Genomic DNA, 23,862 nt, shown 5'->3' with positions numbered 1-23,862 from the left:
ACAGCCATAAGCACATCTCCAGAGAAATACAATCCAAAACCATGAGTAGATGTCACTTTATACCATTCATATGGCTCTTACCAACTGAAAAGAAAATAGCAATTACCAGCAAAGATATGGAAGAATGGAAACACATACACATCAGCAATTTCATCTCTAGTTGTAAACCCAGAGGTGAAGTAAGGATTCAAATACATATTTGTGCATCCACATCCGTAACGGATTAGTCCCAGGAGCCAAATGCAGAAACAATCCAGAGGTCCATCAGTGGATAAGTGAATAAACAGAAAGTAGGACATACACAACAGACTATTAGTCAACCTTAAAAGGGAAATTGAACCTGGGGCCAGGAGCATAGCTTAGTGGTAGAGTGCTTGCCTAGCATGCACAAAGACCCAGGTTCGATTCTTCGGTTCCACATACACAGAAAAAGCCAGAAGTGGAGCTGTGCTCAAGTGATAGAGCACTAGCCTTGAGAAAAGCCCCAGGACAGTGCCCAGGCCCTGAGTTCAAGCCCTAGGACTGGGGGGAGGGGAAGGAAATTCAAGCCAGGCATTCCCATTTGGCTCACACATCTCAGCTTATCTATTCAGGAGGCTGAGATCTGAGGATTGTGGTTCAAAGCTAGACCAGCCAGGGAAGTTCATAAGACCCTTATCTCCAATTATCTACCAAAAAACAGTGAGGCTCAAGTGATAGACACTTGAGCAAAAAGAAGCTCAGGGACAGTGCTTAAGTCCTGAGTTCAAACCCCAGGACTGGAGACTCTAACACATGCTGCGACCTTGATAACATCATGCTAATTGAAATAATGCTGAATGATTCCACCCACATGAAATGGAGTGAATAACCAAATTCTCAGAGACCTAAAGGAATAATGGTTGCTAGGAGCTGAAAGGGAGTAATGGTGAGTTTACTGGGTACTTTGAATCCAGTGCAACCCTGTACCACCCAAAATGTTCTATAGGCACAATGACAGCAATGGACTAAATGGTAATCTTATTACATTATATTGTTATAAATGTTCTACTGTGTGACCAATAAGTGTTGCCAATGTCTGACTGTGTCTGGTTTATAAATTAACCTTTATTTTTAAGCACATATACACATATATATATTTTAAATGTATATACATAACTACTTAAAATTCATATATATGAATTTACTCATTATATATTCACATATCAACCCATTTTATTTTCCATACATTTTGTATACATTCATATACACCAAAAAATTACTGATGAATACAGTAATGAATATTATTCACACATATGAGTAATAACAAATATACATTTATTATATAGCACATGTTGCATTCCTCCTGTCCACTGAGGGTCTCGGAGTATATCCCTCATTGAAAAGGGGATCACTACATAATCACTGCACCTGGTCTAGACATATAAAGTAGCCAATAGAAAATAAGTAAAAATAATTTTGCTGTTCCTGAAAAAAATGAAACAACCTAGTATTCACTACTGTAATGCCTAAGAATGTGTCTGAGCTGATTTCCCAGAATAATCACCTTCCCAGCTGCCCTTACCCTTGCCTCCACCACCCAATCTACTGCCACCACCTGCTGAACCATCTAGGTGACTCCGTCTTCCTGGTAAAAGTCTAGACCAATAACTAACACTCTCTCTCTCTCTCTCTCTCTCTCTCTCTCTCTCTCTCTCTCTCTCTCTCTCTCTCTCTCTCTCTCTCTCTCTGTCTCATGTGTGTGTGTGTGCCTGCACATGTGCATGCACACGTACGTGTAATACTGGGGCTTAGGCTCAGGGTCTAGGCCTTAGCATTTGTGCTTAAGGATAGCACTCTACTACTTGAGCCACAGCTTCTCTTCCAGTTCTTTTGTTTGCTAATTGCAGTTAAGAATCTCAGGGACTTTCCTGATGGGCTAGCTTCAAACTTTGATCCTCAGAGGCTGAGTACTTCGGATTACAGGCATGAGCCAAAGGCACCTATCTATGAGAACTTTTGCACTAGAATAGTTATATACTGGCAGCTTGCTTCTTTAATGATTAGAACTGCCAATTTTAGAAAATAAAGGCATCCAGTTACATTTGAATTTATAATGAATAAGTTTTAGTGTAAGATTCATACAATATGTGGAGTATAGTTATACTAAAAATTATTCCTACATATCTGAAATTCAAATTTAACCAGCTATTCTTCATTTTACCTGGCAGTAATTCACTTTGGTTTATGTGTGCTATGAGTATTCCAAACAATTAACTTAAAAGCAATTACTAATTTTTATTGATGTGATAATTTTTCAATGTCATTTTTACATATGTAACTAGATTAATTACCCTAATTCCTATTTTTATTGCTTCGAATGATTATATAACATATTGAGATACTTTCCCCAAAAATATTAATTTTGACACAGTTTTCTGAGTGTTCTTGTTTTTGTTTTTGTTTTGGTGCTGGTATTAGAGGGGCTTGAACTCTGGGCCAGTGCACTCTTCCTTAGCATTCCCCATTAGAAAGCTTCTATTGACCTCTCCATGGCCTGTCTGTCTATATTCTGCTCTGTACAGAATCAAGGCACTGTGTTACTTGGGACAGTGGTAGAAGGCTGATTTCAGTTACCAAGATATCCTGTCCACACATCTCCAGGGAATACATAGGGCAATGTGACTGCTTATACCTACCTGCCCTTTTGGCCCTGGCTGAGATCACACTGAAATGCACAGCTCTTTGAAGTAGCAAGAGTTTGTTCCCATGTTGAAAAGAACCACATGGCCCTCGTCTGAGCACTAACCTAGGCTAGGTTAGGATACCTTCTACCTAAAAGAAAGCAAGTGAAGATCAAATACAATTTACCTGGAGCGGGACTACCCTGGACATCAGATGATCAAAGTAGAGGTCTACTGCTTCAGTGAAGCCCTTGTAAGTTGTTCTCAGCTTCATGCTAGGATCTTGGAGTAGCCAGCTTGGAGATAAAAGTAAGAGAGAGGGATATTAGTGTCAGGGGCTTTGGGGTGACCTCAGGCCAGGTAGCAGCCCAGGGAGAAAGAAGCAGCTTCAAACAATTGAGGAATGGGATAGGAGACCTGACAGGAAGTCGGGGAATGAGACAACTGATTCAGAAATGAGAATGCCACAGTGTCGGCCCACACTGTCTGTTTCTTAACCCACACAGAAACAGTCCTAACAAATCCATTACTTCTTCTACCACTGTCCATCAGTGAGACTCAAGCCCTGGGCTCAAGGCCCATTTTTCACTCATGTGTAGTGCAATCCCCTTACAAAAGGGTGATGCCAAACTGGGCGACCCAAACACGTGTTTCCCACATTACTCAGAAAAATGCACCTGAGCCAGGTAGTAACCAGCGGTCTGAGTGACTTACTTACAAGAGCAGCCCTAGGCCTGCAAAGCTCTGCCTACAGGTAGCCACAGGAGAGCCTGGCAAAGTCTCTACCCACACTATAGTGTGAGCACAGATTCCCAGAGGAACACAGCACCTTGGACTAGCTCCAAAGCTGGAAGTTAAGATCTTTCTCTAGTGAAGCTCTCCACGTGATATGGAAGCCCAGAACACGGTAAGGATCCACCATACACAACAGAAGGGGAGATAGTCTCAAACAAGCCTCCTTCCTGACTGGTTGAGTGCCCCCTGCAGGGGAATCTCCAAGAAGAGTTAAGAAGGTTAAATCTTGTCCTCTGTGCCCTTCTCCAGCTGAGCCCCTAGGAAATAACTAAGGCCCAGATTTCTAATCCCCAGGGAGGGGGCAGGCACTCTGGCTGCGTTCTCAGCCTAATCCAGGCTCAGAGACCTCATCCTGGATACTGAGAGATGGAGAGAGAAGGCTGTGAGTCCTGAGGGAAGAGTGAGTAGGGCTAGAAACCAAGAGGAAACAATGCCAGGGCCCAGTGTTTGTGTTGTGCTGAAACTGTTTCCTGGGAGACTTTGGAGGTAATAGGCTCAGCCTTCTTTCCTCCTGGGGCAACACAGAGGGAGACTGGGACCAACATGGGACAGAGTAAGGCTGAGAGATTATACCATTGACAAGAGAATCTTTTTACTGAAAGTAAAGACAGTCACAACAAGGCTAAGCAATGAATGGTTCTGGCTGGCTGGCTGGCTGGCTGTGAACCAGGCACTCAGCATATGAGATTCACTTAAGAAGATTAGACATCAGGAAACTGGAAGAAAATAGTAGCAAGAGCTTTTTTTTTTTTTTTAACTTTCCCAGTATTAGAACTTTTAGTAAATGAGTGGTAATATCCCTAAAAAACAGACAGAAGTAGGTTTGATTTTTCCCATTTTTACCAGGCTGCTAAGATCCAGAAGGGGATCAATGACTCGCGTGGGGTCCCAACTCCAGAATTGGGCTCAGAAGGGCTAAGTGTTTCATGTTATTGATAAAAAAAAAAAAATCACCATGGGCAGAACTGATATGGCCCCTCATGGGTGTCACTTATTCTGAAAAGCAAGTTCAGCACAGAATGGACACTCTACCTGAAAATGGAAACTAAAGAAACATCTCTGAGTATTCTGTACCAACATGGAGATACTTCAAGCCACTTTACAGCCCCTCAGCGCTGCTTACCTGGGCAAGCCCCCAAGGTCGATCTCACTGCAGATGTAAGGGCCTGGTCGCAGAATCACCCACAGCCCAATCTCTGCAGCCATCAAGATAAAAGCCCTGGGGAGAGAAACCAAGTCAGGTCCCCTCTAGATGGCCCAAGAGGAGAGACTGTGTAGAAGGATCCCACAGCAGTCACAGGCTCCTCCCTCTGCTGCTTCTCTCAACCTGAGAAACTGGGGAAGGGAGGTCCTAGAGTGCCACCAATTGGAGCCCAAAGGCTCTGGGAAGTGGTTTGCACTGATCCCAGCACAAGACTGTAAGCAAAATGGCACCACACAAGGTACAGAATAGATGCCTGCTAACCCAGAAGCAGCCCCTGCCCCATCCAAATGGCTGAAAGATGCACTGCAGAGTTGGGCAGCACCTGGGGTCGTGGGTTCACTGAGAGGTACTGGAGAGCATGTAGCAGGGGCTGCAGGCCCAAGTCCCCAAGTGACAGGTCACAGCTGGGGAGCATCCGGGGCCTGAAGGCAGAGCTTCCCAGCATCGTAAGAACAAGGCACCAACCCCAGTCCCTCCAGTTCTCAGGCTGAGCTGAGATACTCCTAGGGCTCTTCTCTGGCCCCCCAACCCTAGTTCAGGCCATATCACAGAAGCTGCAAGACCACATACTCAAGGTCCAGGTTCCCAGAGAAGTTGAATTTGCCTCTTTCTGGCTCGTGGAGGTTCCATGGGACATAACTGTAATAGAAAAGATAATTAAAGACAAGAGCGTGTTATTCATCTCACTTTACCTCCAGGATCACCTTTCATCTCTAAACCCCTTTTGGATGGCTGAAGGTATGCTTCTTAATGTCCTGGGCCAGCAACTGAGAACTAAAGAAACAGACTTGAAGACAGTAGTCCCAAGGTACTAACATGGCATCTCTTTAGCAGAAGATTAGACTGGAGTAAAATATGACACATACAGGAAAAAGATATGGCTCTTTAACTACAGGTTGCTTGCTACTCCCAGCTTTCACTGAAGGGAAAAAAAGGAACTCACCAGAACAAATAAAATAAAATAATAAAATAAAATAAAATATAAGAAGAAACTTCAGCTCAATCCTAGTTTTACTAAAGCACGCAGATTTCCAAAGCCCGCAATAGAATAGAGGTTCTAATCCTTTTTTTTTCTTTACTCTTTTTCCTTTCTTTCTTCCTTTTTTTTCTTTCTTTTTTTTTTTTGCCAGACAGACCTGGGGCTTGAACTCAGTCTAGACACTGTCCCTGAGCCTAGCTTTCTACCACTTAAACAACAGCTCCACTTCTGACTTTTGTTTGTAGTTTAGTGCAGATAAGAGTCTCATGGACTTTCCTACTCAGGCTGGCTTCGAACCAATATCTTCAATACCCTACCTCCTGAGTAGCTAGGATTATGCATGTGAGCCACTAGCACTGGGATGGGTACTTGTTAAAAGATTTGTATAATCTGCATTTCATTGTGTGCCTACAGTGCACCAATCAGGAGCACAGCAAAGTGACAGTCAAGACAAAAGGAGGCTTATCTCAAAAGAAAAATATTCAAACTGCAAGATGCCTTCTCAGGCAGCTCACCCATCTATGGCATAAATGGGCTGGGGTTGTTCGTGAAAAATACTATTTGCAGTACATTGTAAGAAGAGGAAGAGACCTCAAAAATGCATGCCCTGGAAAAGCCAAGTGAGGATAAGAACAGAACAGCTCTCTACAAGCCAAGTGGAACCACCCGGGGAGTAGCCAAACTTTTCCACACCTTGATCTTGGATTTCTAGTTTCCAGAATCATGAGACAATAGATTTCTGTCCTTCAAGTCATTCACAAATAAATATTTATGATCTCTAAACCACCTCCTACATCTATACTTAACTATTCTTACATCTATATTTTTTTTTGGTCAATGATGGGACTTGAACTCAGGGCCTGGGTGCTGTCCCTGAGCTCTTTTGCTCAAGGCTAGCATTCTATCACTTTGAGCTCCAGTTCCACTCCTTTTGTTTGAGTGGCTAATTAGATGTAAGAATGTCATGAGGACTTTTCTGGCTAGGCTTACTTTAAACCATGACCTCTGCCTTCTGCGCAGCTGAATTATAGGCATGAGCCACCAGTACCCAGCTACTATTCTTTTCATGCCTGCCGTACTAAAAATGAGTCCTGTGGGGCTCCAGAGGGAGGGAGACATGCTGCAAACCTCAACAGAGGCTTGGGCTGGCTTCCCTCTTACATTCTGCCTCCTATAGACAACCAGAAACCCCTTGTTTGGGAACCAGGCTTGGGGAGGAGAAGGAGGGATTGCACTCACGTGGTAAGGGTATTCAAGCCACAGGCTCTCATCTTAAGCAAGCGGTCCCTCCAGTATTCCTTAGGCACGCGGAAATAGTGTATGGAGCCTCCAAAGATCCAGAAGGTGGAGTCCTCCAGCATGAAGTTCTGCCCTTTGGCCTGCAGCCCCAACTGCCGATGTCGGAGCCATGGAGGAATGAGAGTGCTCCAATCCAATCTGGGAAGACAAAGGATTTTCCTGGGGCCTGGGAACTGTCAGGTATCCACAAACACCAAAACAGGGAAAAGATAGGCCTCTTTGCCTCCTTCACAGACCCAGCTTTCACATCTCAAGGAGGCCTGCTCCCCCGAGGGATCAGGCACAGCTCCCACCCTCCCACCTAACCAAACCTTGGGAGATGTCTTCCTTCAGCAGCAGTCCCGGGGCTTCGGCCTGCTGCAGGGGAAGAGCAAGCTGACACTGCAGCCAGGAACAAGACAAACACAGGTTCAACATGAAGAGGCATGTGCTACAAGGAGAGAGGATGAGGCAGGGTCATGCTACATGGGACAGGGAAAAGTACTGAGTTCTAGCACTAGGGACTTAACTCAGGAGACGGATCACAGCCATCTGACTAAACACAGAAGCAGCAGCTACTAGAAAACAATACCTCCAAGCACCCTCACGGCCACAGCCACCAGACCTGGAATGCAGATACCTGGAAAGAGGCATTAGGTCATTGGCCAGACTTCCAAAACTCAATTTCTAAAGGGGTGTCAGCCATAAGACAACCTAGCATGACTTAGTGTTCTACTCAGGAAGACATCTGGATAGTTGATGTTCCTAGAAAAGCATCTCTTGCCATCTCTGGAGTTGGCTAAGGAGATCCCTCCAACTTGTTCCCAAGTCCTTAGGGCTTCTAGAATCTTCTCTCTTCTCCACCTAGGCCCGTGAAAGCTTCAAATGAAAGTGGGCAAGAATAACTGTTAGGGAGCTGGAAGTTTCCAGCCAGGAGGCTTAGGAAAGTTGAAAAGAAAAAAATAACTTGAAGGAGGTAGTGGCAAAGGCATCTGTTTCCTTGATTCCTTTTCAGTACAGATCCTGACACTAGAAGGCCAATTGCTAGGCTGGGCTCCTCTGCATAAAAACATGAGAAGGGTTATCAATGTTTGTGAAGTAATGCACCTTCTATATGGCAAATATAATGCAACCCTTCTATTATTTACAATACAAAAGAATATTTTCTTAAAGTTCCCTTAGTTCCAGGAGAGATTGGATCCCCATGGCTATTCAGGAAACGGTGGATAGGACATCACTGACCATTTGGGAATTTTTCTAGAACCACTGATGGAGAAAGAAAATCATTTTCAGCCAGGTGTCCATAGCTCATGCCTATAATCCTAACTACTCAGGGGGATGAGATCCAAGGATCAGCATTTGAAGCCAAACCAAACAGGAAAGTCCATGAGGCTCTTTTTTTTTTTTTTTTTTTTGCCATTCCTGGGCTTGAGCTCAGGGCCTGAGCACTGTCCTTGGACTTTCTCAAGGCTCTACCACTTGAGCCTCAGCACTATTTCCGGCTTTTTTCTATGTATGTGGTACTGAGGAATCGAACCCGGGTCTTCGTGCATGCTAGGCAAGCACTTTAACCACTAGGCCAAACTCCCGGCCCTCATGAGGCTCTCATTACCAATAAACTACTCAGAAAAAGCCAGAAAGGGCACTGTGACTCAAGTAGTAAAGCACTAGCCTTGAGCACAGAGATGCTCAGGCATTATGCCTAGGCCCGGAATTCAAGCCCCAGGACTGGGGAGGGAAGGAGGAAGGGTAAAAGGAGGAGGAGGGGGAGGGGGAGGAGGAGGGGGAGGGGGAGGGGGAGGAGGAGGAGGAAGAAAAGCCTGTTCCTACTTCTCACATACCCAGTCTCAAAACTCACACTGATACTACAGGAGTAAGTACACCTCTGCTCATCACCTGCAGATCAGACCTACTGTCCACACCTTTTTTTTTTCCTCTAAAGCCAAAAGTTCCACTTTTCAACAAGTGATTTACAAATGATAAGTGAGAGCCACCTCTATGGGGACCAAAACCACAACTGAACACACATGTGTGGCAGCACTATCCCGTGGGGTAAATGGCAGCAGCATCCTCGGGAATGGTAAGTTTCTTCACCTGGAATACAGCCAATACCTACCCCCACCACTCAGAAAGGCTCACGAGATACTCCCAACCTCCCCACTTTCCCCATGTCCCCCTTTTGACTATGTTGAAAATACTCCGTTTTCTCCATTTCAGTATGAAATTTTTTACTGCTAGATTTTTGTGCCGGGCTATCTAATTACAATTTCAAAACTTTCTCTGTACACAGAGATACTTCTGGACCCAGTCCAAGCCCTCAGCCAGGGGTTAGCCAAGCCTAGCCACGGACCAAATTCCACCTGCTACTGTGAGGCCCACAAGCTCAAAATGTTCTTCACATTCTTAAATCAAAAGCATTTAAAGCTATTTTGAGCCAGAGACCGTGGGACTCTTATCTCCAATTAACCACTAGAAAACTGGAAGTGGTGCTGTGGTTCAATGGGTAGGGTGGTAGCCTTGAGCTGAAGAGCTCAACACCCAGGCCCAGAGTCCAAACACCATGACTGACAAAAAAATGTATTTTAGGACCCATAAAAGTGACAACTTCATTCTTTACTATTCACAAGTACAGGGGTTGGAACTCAGGGCTTTCTGCAGTTTGAGCTACACCTCCACATGCATTCACAAAGAGTAGTACTGGCACATTGCCATATTATCTACCTACACAGGTGATTTGGGGTTCGATTAATTAGACGCAATAGAAACTCTGTGATCCACAAAGCCCATACCCTGCCAACTACTGTTCTAGTAGTTGGAGGCCGAGATTACTCAAATCAGATGCTGGGGTCCCCATCCAGCCCCTATCTGAACCTTCTTTTAACTGTTCCTTTTCCTCTCTGCAGGCTCTTCCTCTGGATCATGGGATCTTGACCATTTTGAATTTGTCTGAAGTTGCCCACATCCCTTCATTTTAACCATATTTCCTCTAAGGAATATACTCTGTCCTCCATGCCTGAAGCACTCAGCAAGCTCACCAGACACCCTCCCCTGAGTCCCCACTCAGGTTCCTGCAAGGCTTGCCTCAGCTAATATAGGTATAAAATTACACGCACAGATTTTTTTTTCTTAAAAATGGCACTCCAAAACCAGGTACCATTGGCTCACGCCTGTAATCCTAGCTACTCAGAAGGCTAAGATCTAAGGATCGAACTTGAAAGCCACAGTAGATAAGTCCCTGAGAGTCTCTTATCTCCAATAAACCTCTCAAAAACCACAAGTGGAGCTACTTCAAAGTGGTAGAGTGCTAGCCTTGAGCAAAAGAGTTCAAGGACAGCACCTAGGCTCTGAGCTCAAGCACCACAACCAACAACAAAAGGCATTTTGGCTAGGTAAGGTGTCACAGCCCTACATTCTCAGTACTCTAGAGAATCACTAGTTTAAGGCCACCCTGACCACATAGAGACCCTGTTTCAAGCAAAAATAGAAAGTGAAAGCCAGGAAACAGCTAGTTACTCAGTAGGCTGAACAATAAGGATCATGGTTCGAAGCCATCCCAGGCAGGAAAGTCCATGAGACCCTTATCTCCAATTAATCATCAAAAAGTCAGAAGTAGAGCTCAAGTGGTAGAATATCAGCCATGGGTCAAAAAGTTCAGGGACAGTGCGCAGGCCCTGAGTTCAAGCTCCAGGCCAGCAAATAAATAAATAAATAAATAAATAAGCAAGCAAGCAAGCAAGACATTTGACAGTATGGGAGCTCTGCCAACACTGAGCTACACAAGTGCAGGATGACTTCTCCAAGTGCAATCTGCAGAGCACACAACCACACAGGTTTTTAGAAATACAAAACTATAGTCCTACTCACTCCACATCTGCAATTTAGCCAGATTCCAATGTTAAAGATGAAGCCAAGCACTGGTGACTCACACCTGGAATTCCAGTTGCTCAGGAGACTGAGATCTGAGGGTTATGGCTCAAAGCCGTCCTCAACAGACAGAACCAGAATATTCTCATCTCTAATTGATCAACAAAAAGCCACAACTGATGATGTGGCTCAAGTGGTAGAATGTCAGACATGAGTATAAAAAGATGAGCAAGAACAACAATAAAAAAAAAAGATGAAAAAGCACCAAGCTATATTCTTTCCCTTAATATATGGACATTTAGTCTCTCACTCTAATATGGAAAAATACTTTCCTAGTTCCTCTGTACCCTGCTATTTTCTAGATATAAAAATATTTCTTCCCAGGTACTGATGTTTCACAGCTATAAACCTAGATATTCAGGAGGTTAAGACTTGAGCATCCAGGTTCAAAGCCAACCTGGGTAGGTATTTCCAAGAGACTCTTACTACAATTAGCCAGCAAAAAGCCAGAAGTGAAGCTATGGCTCAAGTGGTAGAGTACAAGCCTTAGGTAGAAAAGCTAAACAAAAGGGTAAATTCTTAAGTTCCAGTAGGCCCCAGTAACACCACACAAGCACACATGCACACACACACACACACACACACACACACACACACACACACACAATTTTGGTGCCTACCAAGTGGCAAGAAATAAATTTTGCAAATAAACCAACAAAAAACACAAAACTGCTATTATCAAAGTCCAAAATCTGGAGAATTTACTTGTTTCCTTTCTGGAAATAAAAAGGATGAATTTAGTGAGAAGTGGGGAGGGTGATAAATGTTATGTGATGATACAAGTTAAAGCTTCCTGCTCTAAACCACAAAGCACCACACCAATGGTTATTAACACTAATCATAATCATTAACATTAATGAGTGTCATATTAACTCCCATCATTTCCAGAGTAGTTCATTCAGTAATAATAAAATAAGGGAAATACTAGCTGCATGGTTTAAAACTCAAAGAGACTTTGAAGTTAGCTTTGTCACTAAGGTACTACCCAACCTTCAGGAAGACAAGGTGTTTCTGCTGGTTCTTAAGTGATCAGTACATTGTGATTGACATTTTTTTGCCAGTCCTGGAACTTGAACTCAGGGCCTAGGCACTGTCCTTGGACTCTACCAATTGAGCCATAACATCACTTCCAGCTTTTTCTGTGTATGTGGTACCCAGGAATCGAACCCAGGGCTTCATGCATGCTAGGCAAGCATTCTACCACTAGGCCATGCTCCTTGCCCTGTGATTAACATTTTTAGGATAAAATCAGGGACGCCTACATTCTGTGGAGGGAGGGCTATTACTGGCATTCATTTTGGGGGTTTCTGTTGCTTCTCAGTTGGTTAAGGAGATTCCTAGAATAAGACATGGGTGTCCTGATTTTTGACAGGACCTCTCCTAGAATAAGTCCTCTATGCCCCATTCCTACCAGCTTCCTTTTGACAAGTGGAAACAAAGCATTTATCATTCACTAGGCTCTGTGCAATAAAAGCATAAAACTGAGGACATGAAGGAATCCCTGAGATCTACTACAGCCTAGTATGAGGAATTTTCATCAGGTTGTGCCCAGTGAGAGAGCAGGGCAGTATGTGAAGCATTCGGACACCTTATTACTGATTGCTGAAGTGGATCTTGAGGACAAAAGGTTCCGGGCAGGATGAAGAAGGCAAGATGTCCCTGGGCATAATAAGAAGTGTCAGGTGGGTGTGTTGGAATAAAGAAGAACACTTTCTTCACTTTGGATGAGTTCATGAATGAACTTTCAAGTTTGAAAGAGAGAATGTAAATTTCTATTCATTAATCTCCAGATTCTGATTTGCTTATAGGTTTCCTTGAAATCCTATTTGAAGTATTGCCATCCCACCCATCTGTAGCCCTTGCTTTCTCTGCCCTCAGCAGTGGAGGTGGAAGGCCTGCAAAAGAAGCAGTTTATTCTTTGGTTCAGGCCCATACTCCCAAATACTAACTCTTGGAACCATCACTGGGCCCCAAGAACTTGCTGCAGCTTCCTGCACACTCCTAATGTTTTACACTCTTGCAGGTTAAGACTTGGATCTTCTATTCCCAAAGCAAACACATGAGATCTACAGAGACATAGGCTCAAGGTACTACTGCAATCCAAGCACCCCTGAGAAGCCTGCCAGCCAAGAACTGGCCTAGCACCAGGCTTCAAGAACCAGACCAAGTGGCTGCCTACCCAACCCTAAAACATTACTGTGGTTCAAAGGACCACCTTTCCTAAATACTGCAGGAAAAATATACAGTAAGAAGTCTGTGTGAGACCAATGCCTTGAGATTCAACAGTGAGATACCAACATTTCTTCATTAATAATTCAACATAGGACAACAAAAAACTACAAGGGTGTCCAGAGATGCTATGCTTCACTCTTGGAAATTTTTTCATTGACAAATGGAAAATAAAAAGATACATTATTGTTTCTCAATCTACAGATAAGTTAAAACTTTAATAACTACAAAGGGCCCTACTCTTAATAACCACCCTTCCATCTTGGAATATTTCCTACCTAAAAATGACTCAGAAACCCAGAAGTTCCCTCCCAACCTCCCAAACTGTCATCTCTTCCACTTAGGCTCCTCCTTCCCTCCCAGCAGATAATGGTTTCTTTAATAGATATCATGTGCAGATATAAGATAGCCACATACATTTGTCCATTAGACACATAATTTATTTAAATAGCCCTCTATTAATGAGCACTGATTGTTTGCAATCGTTTGGCTACTAAACGGAATTGTAGTGAATGTCTGTTGGATATATTTCTGTCAGAACTGCTGACCATAAGAGATATTCATTTTAAATCTTGATAAGGTATTTCCAAAATAGCATATTCCATTTCTGTTGGGTCAGCATAAAGGATATGCTGAGCTCAATTCTATAGTCTACAGAAGGAAATTCTGTTTTATTATGTATAGGGATAAATAGATTCTTGGGTCTCATAAGAAATAATCCTTCTCTTATATACCTTTGTTAATAAGTTACATGTTTTATATACAATTAATCAGATAACAAGGTCAGATATTATAACAATATGAGATAACCAAGGGACAACAAAAGAGATGAGAAATAACATCGTACATTGAGAACAATAGTCACGCCTTATATGCCTCTTGTTTCTATATCGTGGAGGTCCTTTCATTTAGCCTCCTCCTATATAGCCTTATCTATCTAGGTTTTGCCCTATGAACACACAGATTTTTGCAAACTAAAAATGAACTCTTCTAAGGAAAAGGAAAATTCTTTCCCATCATCTAGTCACCAAGTTTACTGTGAAGCCAGAAAGGCAGTTAAATATGGAATCAAGAAGGGAATATACAGACTATTCTGTGGAGAATAATGAAGAACTAAGACAAAAGGAAGACCTTTGGCCCCATCAGATGCACAGCAGTAACTTTGCACTTTCTGGGAATCAACTTTCTGCATGATCAGCATAGGCCATGCCCCATCCCTCCTACCCCTCTAGACTGGAATATCTCACTGGTAGGACTACTGTCTCACTCTTGATAGAATTCTAGGTGTCTTGTATAGTGTTTATTACTTGAGGAGTGCCTACAGTTTGTTCAGTGTGGTACTTTCAACGAATGAAAAAGGAATAAAATTGTGATTCAGAAAAAAAATAATAAGTTACATGTTTGTTTGTTTGTTTGTTTGTTTGTTTTTTGCCAGTCCTGGCTTGGGCTCAGGGCCTGAGCTCTGTCCTTAGGTTTTCTCAAGGCTAGAGCTCTACCACTTGAGTCACAGCCCCACTTCCAGCTTTTTTCTATGTATGTGGTACCAAAGAATTGAACCTAGGTCTTTGTGCATGCTAGGCAAGCACTCTACCAGTAGGCTATGCTCTGGCTAAGTATTATTTATTTATTTATTTATTTATTGTTGTTGCTGTTGTTTTGTGCTAGTGTTGGGGCTTGAACTCAGGGCCTGAGCACTGTCCTTGGGCTTTTTCCTCAGAGCTAGCACTCTGCCACTTGAGCCACAGCACCACTTCCAGCTTTGTTCTATGTATGTGGTACCAAAGAATTGAACCTAGGCCTTTGTGTATGCTAGGCAAGCACTCTACCACTAGGCTGAACTCCCGGCCCAAGTCACAGCCAAGCACTGATGGCTTACATCTGTAATCCTGGCTACTTAGGATGGTACAGAGATTTGAGGATTTCAGTTCAAAGCCAACCCATGCTGCAAAAGCCATGAGACTCTTATTGCCACTAAACACACACAAAAAAATCGGGAAGTGGATCTCAAGTGGCAGAGTGCTAGTCACAAGCAGAAAGGCTCAGGGATAGATCCCAGGCTCTGAGTTCAAGCCTCAGGAACACACAAACACACACACACACACACACACACACACACACACACACACACACAGTTTTAGCATGAGACCATTCCATTTAGTCCCAGGAAACATCTCCAAGATCAGATGACAGGCTAGGAAAGTAGAAAGGCACTCCTAGGTTCTAAAGTCCATTTCAGGTACAAAATGTTCTAAACTCTTTCCATATTTCAGCATCTCCTCAATGCTTCTCCAGGTGAGCATCCAAGAAAACATAATGGAACTTACCATTTCATAAAAAACTAAGTGCTGTTAAGTCAGGTTCCAGTAGCTCACACCTGTGATCCCAGCTCTCAGGAGTCTGAGATCTGAGAATCATGATTCAAAACCAGACAAGACAGGAAAATCTATCAGACTTTCCTCAGCAATTAACAAACAAAATTCTAGAAATGGGGCTGTGCTCAAGTAATATAGCACTAGCCTTGAGCAAAAAAAGCTCAGGGACAGAGCACAGGCCCTGCACCAAAAAAAAAGGGGGGGCGGGAAACCTAAGTGATTTTATTTATTTATTACTTCTATGATCTGATAGGAGGACAACTCTATGGCCAGATTTCTGATATATCTGCTGTGAAGGCCATGGAACTCTTGGCTCCCAGTCTTCAAGGTATCCAAGCCCCTTCAATAAGTAAATTCACCAATTCAAGACAATGCTCATCTCCTTCATGATTGTCTAGCATGGCCCTGAGAAACTCACAAAGCTAACTCTATCTTCCCAGCAACACCCCATCTGAGCCACTGCTCAGGCAGATATGCTTGACACTTCCCAGATGTTGGATGTACCACCACTAGAAGATGAAAGAGAAGCATTCAAAGAGCTGAAACATCCCAGAGACTATGACTCAGGCCTCTAGCACAGTGGAGTCCTGGAGTAGGCAAAGCTTATAAAATCCACAACCTCACCAAAACTCAGGAAGAGAGACGGTTTGTCCATATACTTTCAGGAGACAGGCTATGATTTAGACTAAGGTAAGTGACCTGCATAGCTAAGGTATCCACCTTTAATAAGGAGAAGGAGTTTGACTGGTTTCCCCCTTTCTTTGTTCAAGAAGGCCTTGGTATCTGATGGATGGAATTGAGAGGAAAGGAGTATGGTGCTGGGCTGCCTTCAGTAGGCCTGCCCCCCCCCTCTCTCTTTGCCAGCTCAAGTTTCAAGTATGAGACACGTAAGAGCTGGTTGAAATATTTCTCAGTGATGCATTTTTATTAAGGAACCATGTTGTGATCATATCAAACAGGCATTCTTGTGTTCATGGAGCAGAAAGAGGAAAGAAGATCCCAGGTGACTGGCTAAAATGCTTGGGCTCACACTGACAGGGCATCATGGATCTTAAAATAATGTGCTAAGTGAAAAAAGCCAAACAAAAGAGTACACGCTTTAGGATACATTTCTATAAAACTCTGTAGAAGAGAAACCAGTATCTAGTGGCAGGAAGCAGCAAATCAGTGCTTATCTAGAGTCTGGGGGATTAAAGCAGAATGGAAGGAGAAATCTGGAAGACTTGATATGTTTTCACTATGATAATTTATAGTGCTGGTTTACCAGGTGAAGATATACTAAATATGTACACTTTGGTACCATAATTATATTTCAATAGAGGTATTTTTAAAAAAAGAAAAAGAGGCTGGGAGTTTGGCCTAGTGGTAGAGTGCTTGCCTAGCATGCACAAAGACTCAGGTTCGATTCATCAGTACCACGTACATAGAAAAAAGCCAGAAGTGGTGTTGAGGCTCAAGTGGTAGAGCTCTAGCCTTGAGAAAGTCCAAGGACAGTGCTCAGGCCCTGAGCTCAAGCACAGGACTGGCAAAAAAAAAAAAAGAAAAAGAAAGAGAGAGAGAGAGAGAGAGAGAGAGAGAGAGAGAGAGAGAGAGAGAGAAGGAAAGAAAGAAAGAAAGAAAGAAAGAAAGAAAGAAAGAAAGAAAGAAAGAAAGAAAGAAAAAAGAAAAGAAAAAGAGGGCTGGGAGTTTGGCCTACTGGTAGAGTGCTTGCCTAGCATACACAAAAACGCAGGTTCAATTCCTCAGTACCACATATATAAATTAAAAAGCCGGAAGTGGTGGTGTGGCTCAAGTGGCAGAGCTCTAGCCTTGAGAAAAGCCCAAGGACAGCGCACAGTCCCTGAGTTTAAGCCCCATAACTGGCAAAAAAAAAATCAGGGGGGGGGCACTTATTTAGTCTAAAAACCCTAAGGCTAAAATTCTCCCCAGAAGTCAATCTAACCCTCCTATTTCTTAGATGTGATGTAAACAAATGGTTAACTGACTATTAAACCAACCAAAGGAAACATTCATAGAAAAGAAATTCTAAGGCCAAACAGAGGCCCTTGCTCCCCACCCTAGTTGCCCTCCAAATACCTACCTTCTGGGGTCCAGGAGAAAGGCAAGTTCTCACAGCCAGGCTTGGCAAAGCTGTGAGGTGAGGAGCCAGTTCCTCATGACCTGTTTTCCACTGGCCACACCAACATTCCCCAACAACAGCTGGGAGAGGCCCCTTCCTCCCACTCATGTAATGACCCAGTCAAGGCTGGGGTAAACAAGGTAAGTCGTGAAGGAGTCACAGAATCTGTTCCTGCCAGTTACTCAAACTATTAGAGCAACTTAGAACCACTGCTGTCCAGCCCAGGTCAAATAGAAGTTCAACAGAAAGTGTGATGAGGATGATATATAATCATGAGGTAATGAAAGACAGATATTCTGAAGATCCTAAGAGATGGCCCTGAACTTGATTCTCTAGCCATTCTCTCAACTGCTGACACAGAAAGAGTAGCAGAAACATCAGCTTTCCCAAGCAGTTCAAATTTCCAGGCTTGAGTAGAAGATATGAATGCCTTCTTGCCATTTCTTTTTTTCTTTTTTTGCTAGTCTTGAGGCTTGAACTCAGGGCCTGAGCACTGTCCTTGGGCTTTTCTCAAGGCTAGCACTCTGCCACTTGAACCACAGCATCATTTCCAACTTTTTCTGTGTATGTGGTACTGAGGAATAGAATACAGATCTTCGTGCATGCTAGACAAGCTCTCTACCACTAGGCCAAACTCCTAGCCCCCTTGTTGCCATTTCTAAGCAGGTCCACAGGCCTTAGTCTGACTCCAACTGTGGACAATCCACCTGGATAGAGGCACAGTTAACTCACCTCCCAGAAAGTCAGGCTTCTTCACAGCCCAGCCTACTATCCCACATTGACCTGAGAAACTAACAACAAACAGCCTCTGCTTCATACCTTTTCCTGAGGCCTACTAAGGTGTGCTGCCCGACTAGTCTCAAGTCTTCAATGCTGTCCCTTACTGTGACCTGTCTGGGACCAGTGCATGGACAGCTGTATCCCTGATCAAGGACAAGCAAACAGCAGGCTACCTGCAGATCTCTGGAGCCCAGGCTCCTTAGCACCTTGTGTTGAAAGATGTTCCTGCTGCTCGGACCTGAATGATTCTTCCAGGGGGTTACATCAGCCTCTTGAGAGGCTGAAGATCCTACAAGCTCCAGAACTATCTTGATGAGAAAAGTCTTGTAACAACCAGAGAAGTGAGGTGCCTCATTAGGTTTGCTAAGAGTAAGAAAAGATCCACTTTCTCCTCCCATAAATATTACAGCATTCTCATCTCAAAAACAAGTAATGTAGCTGGTTGCGGTGGCTCATGTCTGTAATCCTTGTTACTCAGGAGGCTGAGATCTGAGGATCAAGGCTCAAAGCTAGCCCGGGGAACAAAAGGACCAGAGACTCTTATCTCCAATTAACCCCTGGAAAATGGGAAGTAGGGTGGTAGCCTTGAGCTGAAGAGCTCAGGATCAGCACCCAGGCTGAGTTCAAGCCCCATGATCACACACACACACAAAAAGAACAAGTAATGTAAATCAGGAAAAGGTGTAGTCTCCAAATGTGCTCATATGGAAAAATATAAAAAAGCAAGCAAATCTTAAAATTATTGTCTCCATTAAAAAAAAACAAAACCTGTCTCTCAGAAAGGTGAAGTAATGGATAGAAAAAAAGAAAAAAGTCAAAGACAAAACAGAGATGATAGCCCTGCCACCAGCTCCCAAGGCTCAGCTTCAGCTCGGCAATTCCATTGCCAAACCAAGCCATGCTGCTGGTCTGCCTCCCAGCAACAAGGGACGTTTTGAATATGGAAAGCACCAGGAATCGACCTGAAAGATAGTCAGGGCTGTAAACTCCTATAGATAGGCTCTGTCTAGAAAAATCCTGGAGTTGAGCACCCAGATAGATAGCATTCTATCCATGAACTCCATCTCTAGCTATCAACAATTAGTTCGAAAGTGGGGTGGAAGGGAGGAGGAGTAAGCTGGTAATGTGGAAAGGGGTAAAAGGGAAAGACTCATTTATCAGTACTAATCTGGTGCAACCAAATCAGGCCCTAGGATCTAGGACACTCCTGGGCAGAGACTTTATGACTGTGCGAGGCTCACTAAATATTGCACCATAAACAGGAAACCTCCTGGCCAAATCTGGAGGAAATGCGGGGGCACTGGAGAATATCAGAAAGGGGTTAGGCAGAGGACAGTGATGGGAGGAATGTTCTGCCAACCTCCCCTAAGACTGAAGGTGTCGAACTGCGGCAGAGCTCAGCATCACAGGTGTGTTGGAGTGGGAAATTCAGTTGACAGGTGCCTGGAGAGTCTGAGGACAACACCTGCTCGGTGTGTCACCCAGCGTCCTAGATCTCCAGGTAGGATCAAAGTGCCTGAGGTGCAAAAGGACTCTTGGATGTTGGCGAGTTCCAAGAAAGAGGAGGCTGGGACCATTTCCAGTGGGAGTTCAGGCTTGGCACCTTGAGAACGAGAGGTGTGCAGAGCCGGGGTGCGTGCAAGGGACCCAGGAGGTTGTGGACGGGGCTCTCCCTCACCTGCGGAGCACCAGAAAGCTCAGGATAACCAGCAGTAGGAGTCCGAGTGTGCGGCTTGGCCTCCGCCGGAGGCTCCACGTGGTCATCGCGCTTCGCTGGGCGCAGATGACCCAGGGTCTGCGCTTCCACTCCGGCCCTGTTCCGCGCACCCTGGAGCCCCGGAGTTGCGGGGCGGGGCGGGGCGGCGCGCCGGTCGCTCCGGCAACCGTGACTCGGTCCGCCCGGCCCGCTCTGGGCCCCGCTGGCGCTCATTGGCTGCAGCTTCAGACCACGCCTAAGCAGGGGCGGGGCCCCGAGCTCGGGAGATTAGGGCGGAGGACTCGGGGGAGTTGACTGCAGCAGGGCGGGGCCTCGCCTGGAGCAGGTTTCCTGCCAGCCCCATGTTTCCTGAGAAGGGTGGACCCCACGGGAGATCTCCTCCTGAGCTGCAGAGAGGCATTCCTAGTTTTGCAAAGTCTTTTCCTGCACGTGGAATACAGACAAGTGCAGAAATAGTAAGCCTGTGTCCTCTACTCCTAGCATACTCTGAATAAAGTCTCTCCCTCCCCACCTTGCTACATAGGGAAGTATGTGTTAAAGGCACCTGCCACTCTGGGGAGCAAACAAGGAAACCTTTTAAAATAATTTAGATTTCGAAGAAAAGAAATAATTTAAAGAATTTAAAGAATTAAAGAATAATAATTTAAAGAATTGTAAACATAATGTATAGCTCAGAGTGCTTCTTACAGGTGTAGCACGATGTGTCTGTGGACCGAAACATTCTGTCCTTCTTTTCCTCTAGCCTTATTCTAGCCCTGACTCCCGGTAGTTTCAGTTCTGTGGTTCACACATGCAATCACAAGCAACTTAGGAGACAAAAATCCAGAGGATCAAAGTTTGAAGCCAGCCTAGGCAAGAAAATCCAAATGATTCTGTCTGTAAAATAACTTACAAAAGGCCTGGTTTGAGGTCTGACTCAAGTGGGAGAGCTCCAGACAGGAACTCCAGCTGAGGAAAGCTCAAGAAATTGAGCTCAAATGTCATTCCTTGGAGAGAAAAAATGGTCTAGATAAAATCCTAATTTTTGAAAGGATGAGTATTGTAGGCAAAACAATTATGTTCCAGGGGACATCATGGATTATTTGGGTAAAATCTATTCTATGTAACGATCACAAACTCCTGAAAGAAAATTCAGATTTTGCTTAAAGAAATTCCAGAGAGGCAATAAAAAAAAGTTTTAACATCAAGATTTCTAGACTAATCCTCCTATTGCATTGTTTTAAAACCTTAACCTGCTATGTGCCTCTAATCCTAGCTACTCAGGAGGCTGAGATCTGAGGATTGTGATTTGAAGCCAGCTCAGACAGGAAGTCTGTGAGATTCTTATCTCCAATTAAGCATCAGAAAACTTGAAGTAGAGGTGTAACTCAAGTGGTAGAGGGCTAGTCTTGAGCACAGAGAGGCTCAAGAACAGAGCCCAGGCCCTGTCTTCAAGCTCCAGGACTGGCCAAAACAACAAACAAAACAACTCAGGAAACTCAGGAAGAGTACCCAGGCCCTAAGTTCTACCCCAACCCCACCCCAAGACCAACACACACACCTGTACACATTCACACACACACACACACACACACACACACACACACACACTTTCCCCAATCTGATCTGAGCTCTGAAGTCTTGGTTGGAAGCCAACCAACTTTTTACCAGTAAAAAGTTCATAAGACCCCCATCTCAATAAATTTAAAATGCGAGGTGTATCAGGCACTAATGATTCACATCTATAATCCTAGCTGCTCAAGAGGCTGATATCTAAGAATGGAGATCTAGAGCCAGCCCAAACTGAAAAAAAAAAAGCCCTATTTCCTGTCTCCAATTAACCAGCAAAAAGCTGGAAGTAGAGGTATGGTTCAAGTACTATAATGAGAAAAGGTCAGGAGAGAGTGCAATACCCAGAGATCAAGCCCAGTGCAGGTGCTTCCCTACTCCCTCAAATAAAAGGAAGTTCAAGACAGCCTGTGCAAAAGCAAGGCCTTACTTGGAAAAATACAGCAAAAAGTGCTGGAGGTTGGTTTGTGCCTATAATCCTAGGTCCTCAGGAGGTTGAAATTAGAAAGATTGTAATTGGAAGCCAAGACTTGTCAGAAAACTCTATGAGGCTCTGTCTCCAAAACAACCAGCAAAATATTAGAGAACAGGCATGAATGACTTCAGTGGCAGAGCACCACTGAGAAAGCCAACAAGTACCAGGCTTGGAGTTCAAACCTCAGTGCTGACAAAAGGGAACGAATCTGCAAGGTACCCGTCGCTCACACCTGTAATCCTAGCTGAGATCTGAGGATCTCCGTTCAAAGCCAGCCCCGGCACAAAAGTCCATGAGACTCATCTCCAATTAACCACCAGAAAACCAGAAATAGTGCTGTGGCTCCAGAGGTAGAACACTAGCCTTGAGCTAAAGAGCTCAGGGTCAGCACCTGGGCCCAGAGTTTAAGCCCCACAACTGACAAAAAGGGGGGGATAAATCTATGATACAGAATTTTCTTCTGCTATTGCTCAAGTTTCTGGCTCCCTAATTAGCAGCAACCACTGGGATTGTTGCTCTATAGCAGGCAAAACCAGTGTAGTATTGTAGCTCAGCAGCAGACCACGCCAGCCAGTAGTGCAGCTCCAGACTGCCAGCTCTGTCACCTGTATCCTATGCAGGGCTATCTCAGGAATTAAGTCCTGGGAAATGGAGAAAGAGTGCAAAGAACTTTATTCAGAGAACCACCCCAGTCACAGCCTCTGCTCTGTACGGACTACTCTCCCAGTCCATTGTGTGGGACTCAGTTGCTGTGTGTCTAGGGATTTTATACTCTGAGCTATGTTCTGATTGGTCCCTCCTATGGCCTAGAATGAGGCCTAGAATAACCAACCAATCAAAGAAGACCTGCTGAGTCACTCTACATCTTAGGCCTGAAACTGTAGTTCTCCCCATCTCTCCCTCAACTATGATTGTGAGGAACTAGAAAATTTTCTATAGCTGAGATTTTTGAACCAATCTAACATTTTGTCTCAGCTCCCCAAACCAGCCATGCCTTCCACTGCAAGATGGAAATAACCTGAAATTTTAGATTTTTTTAAATATATTTTTATTGTAATTAATGGAAGGGTTACATTATATTCGCCAGATAGAAGGTGCATTACTTAACAATCATTGCTACCCCTTGTCATGTTTTTGTCCCCATTTCCCTCCCCCACCCACTCCCCTCATCTTGTTTTCCCCCTTCCCTATCCTATTGCAAATAAACATATATACAATATATCAGATAACAAGGTAAGATTCTGTAACAATATGAGATAACCAAGAGACAACAAAAAAGATAAGAAATAACATAGTAGGTTAAGAACAACAGTCACACATTAATGGCTCTTGTTTCTGTATCTTGGAGGTCCTTTCATTTAGTGTCATACTATATGGCCTTATGTATTTAGGTTTTGCCCTACTGTAAACCTCTGCTAGGAGAGTTCAAGGTTTATACTAATTATGACAAATGAGGGAAACCATTGGGCCTATGTTCCTTTGAGTCTGGCTTATATCATGAAAATTTAGATTTTTTAACTAAATTTATTCTTCCATTGGGGATATACCTCAAGTAGTAAAGTTTCTGCTGAGCAACACTAAGGCTCTTGAGTTCAAACCCAGCACCAGACAGAGAAAAAAGAGTATACTGTATTTAATTAAGCATATGAAGCTAACAGGAACTATATGAAATTTTAATTCTTAAAAACATGCAGTTTGGTAGGAAAGGTTTCTTTTTCTAACAGTAAGCAAGTATTTAGTCAAGTAGTAAAACAGGCAAAAACAAATAGGTATAAAGCTTGCCAGAATCAGAGGTGATGA

At 43.9% G+C, this 23,862-nt stretch overlaps 1 protein-coding gene across 1 annotated transcript in view; it reads right to left on the bottom strand.

The window, feature by feature from the left end:
* Nucleotides 1–20,128, bottom strand: part of Glb1l2 (galactosidase beta 1 like 2) — a 43,528-nt gene extending 23,400 nt beyond the window's left edge. The window contains exons 1-5 of the mRNA XM_090319837.1: nt 20,001–20,128; nt 6,860–7,057; nt 5,212–5,280; nt 4,561–4,656; nt 2,830–2,938 (exon numbers count right to left, since the gene is read on the bottom strand). Coding sequence (XP_090175963.1) covers nt 2,830–2,938; nt 4,561–4,656; nt 5,212–5,280; nt 6,860–7,057; nt 20,001–20,086 — 558 coding nt within the window. The 5' untranslated portion in view covers nt 20,087–20,128. The remainder of the gene's footprint in view (nt 1–2,829; nt 2,939–4,560; nt 4,657–5,211; nt 5,281–6,859; nt 7,058–20,000) is intronic.
* Nucleotides 20,129–23,862: the final 3,734 nt, after the last annotated feature.

The sequence above is a fragment of the Megascapheus bottae genome, chromosome 27, assembly GCF_031878675.1.
Source record: "Megascapheus bottae isolate mThoBot1 chromosome 27, mThoBot2.hap1, whole genome shotgun sequence".
Classification (NCBI taxonomy): domain Eukaryota; kingdom Metazoa; phylum Chordata; class Mammalia; order Rodentia; family Geomyidae; genus Megascapheus; species Megascapheus bottae.
Note: the sequence above shows the minus strand (reverse complement) of the source record. Positions and strands in the feature narration are given on the sequence as shown.